This window comes from Telmatherina bonti (genome assembly GCF_933228915.1).
Source record: "Telmatherina bonti genome assembly, chromosome: 6".
NCBI classification, from domain to species: domain Eukaryota; kingdom Metazoa; phylum Chordata; class Actinopteri; order Atheriniformes; family Telmatherinidae; genus Telmatherina; species Telmatherina bonti.
This window is the reverse complement of record NC_136624.1, coordinates 18,924,515-18,932,284: the sequence shown is the minus strand read 5'-3', so window position 1 is coordinate 18,932,284 and position 7,770 is coordinate 18,924,515. Positions and strand designations below refer to the sequence as shown.

General features: G+C 36.7%; 2 protein-coding genes across 2 annotated transcripts; both read left to right on the top strand.

Annotated features, from left to right (window-relative positions):
* Positions 1-1,080, top strand: LOC306757042 (odorant receptor 131-2-like; the record flags this gene model as incomplete). Its single annotated transcript, XM_079242006.1, has 2 exons — positions 1-156; positions 298-1,080. 2 exons carry the CDS (start codon positions 1-3, stop codon positions 1,078-1,080), a joined length of 939 nt encoding a protein of 312 aa, XP_079098132.1.
* A 3,936-nt stretch (positions 1,081-5,016) lies between these two features.
* LOC306757041 (odorant receptor 131-2-like) lies at positions 5,017-6,686 on the top strand (the record flags this gene model as incomplete). Its single annotated transcript, XM_079242005.1, has 2 exons — positions 5,017-5,145; positions 5,886-6,686. The coding sequence occupies 2 exons, from the start codon at positions 5,017-5,019 to the stop codon at positions 6,684-6,686; spliced, it is 930 nt and encodes a 309-aa protein (XP_079098131.1).
* Positions 6,687-7,770: the final 1,084 nt, after the last annotated feature.

Below are 7,770 nucleotides of genomic sequence, written 5' to 3'. Positions count from 1 at the left end.
ATGAATTCCTCATCCCATGATTACAATGTGTCGAGCAATCTGACTTACAGAGACAGCGTGAACTCAGCTGTGGTTAAAAATATGATCATCCTGGCTCTTGGACTCACCATTAGCTACATCAATGGCACTCTGGTTCGCACCTTCACAAAGCACCAGGTCAGACCTTATTTAATTTGTTAGCAGTGTCACTAAACTGTGACTGTGTTAAAAGTGTTTATCATGTTTATTTTGAAGACTAAAATTAAATGGATTACAACACATGAAAAAAGATATGCTTTGTTTTCTTCTCTCTTTCAGATATTTTATACAAATCCTCGTTACATCCTGTTTATCCACCTGGTGTTGAATGATATGATCCAGCTTAATTTAGCAATCAGCGTGTTCATATTTAGTTATGTCTTTCGCACTATAAATGCTTCTTTCTGTTGCTTCATCATTACCTTTGCAGTCTTCACAACCATCAACACTCCACTAAATCTAGCTGTGATGGCAGTGGAGTGCTACATTGCTGTTTGTTTTCCACTGCGGCACACTGAGTTGTGTACTGTTAAAAGAGCATACATTGTAATTGGCTGTATTTGGGCTTTGAGCGCAGTTTCAATTCTGCCAGACATCTTTATTATTCTGGCAACAGAACCTGAATGGTTATTTTACTCCACAATATTTTGTGAGCGGGACAACCTGTTCCATCATCCAGTCAGTTTAAAAAAGAGAGATGTTTCTTACCTGCTTTACCTGACTGTCATTTGGCTCGTCCTCCTCTACACCTACATCAGGATCTTTTCAGCTGCTAAAACTGTTCATTCAGTAGATGGAAGTGTAAAGAAGGCCAGGAATACTATCCTGCTGCATGGCTTTCAGTTGTTACTGAGCATGATGGCTTACATTGCCTCTCCATTAAAAAATGTTCTGCTGAGCTGGTTTCCTGAACATGCTATTCAAGTATTTTTTATTTGGTATATCATCAGCCAAATTCTTCCCAGGTTTGTCAGTCCTATTGTGTATGGACTACGAGACAAGACATTTAAACAGCATTTGAGAAAACATATACTGTGTACCATGGGTGCAAAGAAACCATAACTTTTACTGATTGTGATGTCTCTGTGAAATAAAAAAATCTAATTAGATTAAAAAAATAAAAAAAAAAAGTAGGTTTTGATGTTTCTAGTTTGCAGTTGTGTATACAATGCTATATAATGCTGGCATCAGACCGATTTATAGTTAAGGGCTGCAATTCTAGACCACAGAGTCTTACTGCATTATTAATGGACTCTGGAGTGACATAATTCTGTACAAGAAACGAAAAATAAAGACAAATGTCATGTCTATCTGTAAACTTGTATGTTACTTTACTTTCAAGGGACATTGTGTATCATTTCTGATGTTTACTGGCCAAAAGTGATGTTTGCATTCATATATGTGTTACATATATGTGTTACAAGACATATTAGTTAGCATAATTCTTAGATTTTTTTTAATACTCACTACACAGGTAAGCCAAGTAAGTGCCATGACAGTCTGACATCTTGAAAGTGCAGCAACCAGTCAGGAACAAATAGCATCATTGCAAGCCAGCACAGTGATTGAGACACCACAGATCAGTGAGAGAGGCTTACTAGCCCGGCTAGTGTGAAAATCTGTTCAATTGTCATTTACAAAAATTAGGATCATGCATTTGCACCGTAGGAGCTGTTTTCACCATTGCCAAAAAGCAAAAAAGGGCACTTCATAAGCAGTGCGACTGAAGCATCCAAAAAAGAAGCTAGCATTTCACAGGAGGCAGGAGCTCAAGAAAGAAGACGATTTTAAAAGGAATTCTGAAGGTAATGGCTTCCTCTTCAGAAAATGGGTAAACTGCTTGGACAAATTAGCCTAAATCTAATTTGGTTTTGTTAGACTGTGTTGCTTGTTACCACAGGCAACATGGCAGCAAAACACAGCGGCCTCATTGATTTGTGGCAGCTGCCACTGTTGCAACAGGTGTTTGAAAGGCTATTATTCATTAGATTTAATTATTTCAGTGTTAGATTGGAGTAATTCTTACACTTCCCTTTAAGGACAACAAATAAGAATTTGGAATTAATATTCCACACTACAATGTGCCACATGGTGGCAGCAAACTGCAGGTCAGACCTATAGACTGTATGTAAAAGATGGAGTAGCCTCCCCATGTCTCCCGTAGGTTTGTGAAGAGCTGAGCTGAAGCTCACTAGACGATTCCCACCGTCACCATCTTTGCAGCTTCACATGTGTCATCTCTCTTGGGGTGGATGATTGACTACAATCAAATTCTGACTTGTCTGTCGCTAAGTGCTAACTGAGCTAACCTGGAGCTAACCAGCTAATGAAATTAGGAGGGGTGAAGCTAAATTCTGTTCTACAGTCATTTAGCAGACACTTTTATCCAAAGTGACATACATATATACCCAGACAGGCACATTGAGGGGCAACTTGGGGTTCAGTGTCTTGCCCAAGGACACGTTGGCACGCAGTCAGGAGAAGCCTGGAATTGATCCCCAACTTTCAAGTTAAGATGACTGCTATTTCTGCTGAGCTACAGCCGCCCACCATCACACTGTTATAAACCACTGTTGTTCTTTACTCAGCCTTTTTGCAGCGGGATATCAGGTCCCTGTCAATCAAAAATACATGCCCTTAATTATATGAAATTTCAAGATTAAATTGGTTGAAAATTGATCAGTTATTTAACAAATTCCCTCCCTCCACAGTTGTCATGAAGGTAAACCTGACCTATTAAACCTAAAAAAAATTTTTAATCTGGCTGTTGACATTTTTATTTCCAGAGGTGTATAATCCAGATGCCATGAAGTAAAAGTCCTGTCTGCCAGCTGTTCCAACCAGTCACTAAACCAGCTGAATTTAATTTGCTCAGCTCCACTTCGAGGTAGATGAGACTGTTAGTTGAAAACACTTGTTCTCCTGTTCTAAATGCAGAGGTAGATCCAAAAACATGGCAGGACTTTCACTTTATCTGGCACCTTGACAAGTCTTTTTTTTCTTCTGTGATGTTGGCCTTTTTAACATGGGACTCTGTGGGGATTTGCTTTGTTTTGGAGCCCCTAGTGGATGAGAGGTGAACTGCAGTTTTTGGCACTTCCACATGGGCTTCGCTGTTAACCGCCAAGTTGCCCCTTAGTCAGATCTTACTGTTTTCATTTTTAACATACAATCACTTTATTGATGTTTCTTTTGTTTAAGAAAATTAATTTTATTTTCTAAAAAAATAAAATAAAATTCACGCTGGTTTAGAGGCTGCAGTGATCCATGGATTTCTACATGTACTTTGGACTCCTCCAAGATATGTTAATAAGATTCAATGCAAAAGAAGATTTTTTTTTTTTTTTTACCTGCAGGATCTACTGACTAGGCTCTCTAAAATCAAGATTATCAGCAAAAACCAAACCAAATGCCAAATGGGTTGAAGAGGAAGCATACGCAAATCAGGGGTTTGCTAGCAAAGCAAATTGGCAAAGGCAGGGGCTAACACTGTCTCAACACAGAGGGAAGGTAGTATTAAATGTTCCACTGAGACATGGATGTATGAACACAACCTGGATTTTAATGTGTCTGTACACTGCTATAAGACTATACAAGCAGACCGCAGCACTGAAAAAAGCAAAAAGCTAAAAGGAGTTGTAATTTCTGGGCTTTTAACCATTGGTGGTTCCATTCCGGACATATCTGCACAAGGGACATCAAACTTTGATCTGCAAGTTTTCACCCATATTATTTACTCAGAGTTTACCTGTCTTATTCTGGTAGTGGTTTACAGTTTAATAAGGTTAATTGGCAAAATATACAGTACAAATTAGCAGCTGTTTGCAATAAACAAATCAAACAAAAACAACTGAATGACTAAACACAACTAATGTCAGAAGTGGTTTCTCCTAATTCAACAGAAAATACCACTTTCAATGACCATGGCACCTTGAGTTTGTCAAATTATTCAACCCGTTCATGACAATATTAATTGCTGAGCAGAGCATATCCAAAAGTGAGAAAGTTGTATAGTTTTACATCTGTTGACACTGACATTATTTTGCTATTGTCTGTTTATTTTTTACTACCTTTATCTTGTTATGTGTTTGTTATTCCAAAATATAACAGTGTGACAACAATAAAACAATATCATCTTGTGTCTGAATGATCATGGAGGCATATAAAAGGAGGCCTTTTCTCTTCGGTGCTCTGCCACTTACATACTGTTTTAAATGAACTTTCAGGTGGTCTAGTTGTTCCAACAAATCTGCTTTTTATTAAGATTAAATTATTTCCATCAAACACATGAAATGTTCACTCATTTCCAACTCATGTCCATCCCACTGCACACTGCAATGCATTCATTTGTTCACAGATACACACACACACACACACACTCACACACACACAAGCTAAACCCTTGACTATTTATGTCATGCAGCAGCTATATATTGAGATACAGTGCAACAACGACACAGCTGTATGTGACCATTAACAGGTGAGACCTTTTTTTCATGTGTTACTCCCAGGCAAGGCTTTGTCATGTTGTAGCCAATTTATACTGCCTTAACAATTTATGTAACGTGAGTTGTTTTCAAGCTGAATTAAGTTCTCTATACAACCTGCTGTGTGAAAGATATGTATCTGCAGCTAAAAGGGCATGCATATCGAATCACAATGATAACCTCATTAATTCCAAGCTGGCTTTTTAGAGCAAAAATTAAATGCCATTTATTTTAGAATTTTATTGAATTTATGATTTACTTGTTTTTGATCAATATAAATATGGTTAATACATCTGTAGGATTCTGTGAATATCATCATGCTTTATATGTTGTAAAAGAAGTATACCTATATAATAATAAAACTTTACGATGTCCATGTTAGGAATTAATAACTTTGTTTAAGATTCTGACTTGCAGATTAAATACTTTTTTTCTGTTCTTACATGGCCTGATTTCCATTTCCTTCCAGTTTGGTGGACCACAACACCTTGTGAAGCCTCCAAACACTGGCATGAATGTCACAACAACCAATAGGGACTCCTTAGCAATAGCAATAACCAAGAATGCGATTACAGTCATCCTCTCGCTCACCGTCATTTTCATCAATGGTACTCTGGTGCACACATTTAGAAAACATCAGGTTTGAATTCTGTTCATTTTAGAGATTAGTTTTGTGTTATTCTTGCAACAATTTGTCCATCCACAATGTGTGTTTTGGTTGATTTATGGATTCTGTTGTAGCATACAGCAATGTAATTTAGTGAGGGAAGACTGAAAGAGGAGAAAAAAGAAATAACCTGGCCTGCCTTCCAAAGTCCACAAAGCTGAATATTTTAACTTCATTAGGTTCATAAGTCTGTTTTAATATTCAAATACAATTTCAAGACATTGAATTTTTTGAAAGATTTTTTTTTTCCAGAAAAAGCTTTCAGGATAGACATATATTTGTCAAAATGGGTAAAATGGTGTACCACCTCTTAAAAATGGGACTCATCTGAAACATACAGAGGGCCCCTGCAGCAAATCTACATTTGTTTTCTAAAGTTTTAATAATTTTGCAGAAAGTTTACAAAACCTAACTAATCACTTCACCTTTCCTAAAGATATCTAGGATCTTTGTCAAAGTTACTAAGAGATGAAAGCTTAAAAAAAAAAAAAAAAAAAAGGAATGACTAAAGGAAACACTTATCAGACCTACTACCTTTTAAAGGACATATAGTTTAACTTTATTTCCCTTTTAACAAGAGGCGTCCAAACCTTTGCATGCTGCTGTAAGAGTGAGAAGTGTTCATACACATATGCTGTAATATCTGCTTATACTATGTTATTTAAGTTTACTTTCTTGTGTTTTTATTTCCTGTGTAATCTCTTCCCATTCAGATTTTCACCATGAACCCCCGTTACATCCTCTACATCCATCTGGTGATCAATGACATCATCATGTTGGCATTGTATGTCATCCTTCAAGTCCTGAGTTACATCTTGTTCACGCTCAATGTCTCCTTATGCATTGTTTTGCTGATGATTGCTATTGCTTCAAATCTGAACAACCCCTTAACACTCGCTGCCATGGCAGTGGAGTGTTATCTGGCCATATGCTTTCCTCTCCACCACCCTCAGATTTGTACAGTCAAGAAAGCTTATATTGTGATTGCGTTGATATGGGCACTAAGTTCACTTACAATCATCCCAGATCTGTTTGTCATCTTGGCCATAAAACCCACAGAGTTTTTTAATTCCAGGATGTTCTGTATGTGGGCAGCTATTTTTGCAAATCCACATCTTGACATGAAAAGAGATGTATCTAACATTTTATTTTTGGTCCTTGTATGGTTCATTCTTTTTTATGCGTACTTCAGGATAATTTTCACTGCAAAAGCAGCTTCTGCTAATGCCAAGAAAGCAAGGAACACTGTCCTGTTGCATGGCTTCCAGCTGATGTTGTGCATGCTGAGTTATGTCAGTAATTTAATGATTGAAGGTCTGTCAAGTCTGTTTCCTGAACACGGTAAGCTTATTCGCTACATCATTTCAGTGCTGATTCAGATTCTGCCGAGACTTATCAGTCCAGTTATTTATGGTTTAAGAGACAAGATGTTCAGAGAGCATATGAAAAAATACCTGTTCTGCACATCAAACACAAACATTCATCCTGAGATAAATCAAAAGAGACAATCATAGAGATAACATCTCAGTTTGTAACTATAAACTACAAAACAATGTGATGAGTGTGTACATGCATCTTTGCATATTTGTGTATATTTGTATTTATTTATAAAACTTTATTAAGTAAATGTGGAAGGATGACATTTGTATGAGCACTTTCTGATTAAGTCTTTATTTTGGAACCGAACTGGTAACTCAGAACAGTGAACTTCTTTCTGAACAGGCAGCTGATTGGACTAATCAGTTTATTTAAAACCCAGTTTAAGACCAATCTGTTCTCAGCTGCATTTGATGGTTACACTGTTTCTTGAAAGCATGAATTTTTAAAACTTTTTCATGTTTTAATGTTTTTTTAATGTTTTTATCTCTTATCTTTTGTTTTGCTTTTTAATTTTAAATGTTACTTATTTTCTAATCTTTCAGTGTTTCTGTAAGAGCACTTTGAATCACCCTGTACATGCAATTTTAATTTTTGTTTTTGTTTGATTGTTTACTTTTTTAAATGTTTCTTTTCTGACAAATGCATCTGGACTATGTCAAAGAACTGGACAATACACATTAAAGTTTTCTTTTCCTCAGTGTTATCCGGTCCTTTATAAATGAAGATTATTTGTATTATATAAACAACTCCCTAAAACTATCTAAAACTGAAGAGAATCACATTTCTTTGAAAACCCTTTGAAAAAGGAGCAGGAGCAGGAGGAACTAACTGAATTGAGACAAGATCGTGGTCTCAAGCTAAGCTTTGCTGATCTACCTTCGGACAGTTTTTGGTTGGCAGCTGCCAAGGAGTTCCCCATGCTGGCCAACAAAGCTATTTTGACATTGCTCCCATTTTCCACAACATATCTGTGTGAGGTGGGCTTTTCAAGCCTGACTGCTGTAAAAACTGAAAACAGAGAAAGACTGAGAGCTGTGGAGGAGGAGCTTCGTGTGTGTCTTTTGTCGATTCCTGCCAGGATATCAGCTCAGTGTTCATCCAAACAGGCCCTGGAGTGAGTATAAATATGAAAGATTATAAAATACTTTTTTCTTTGTGTTTATTTGATTCCTGTTCAAGACATTATACTATAATGTCATTCTTCAATGTTAAAAAAAA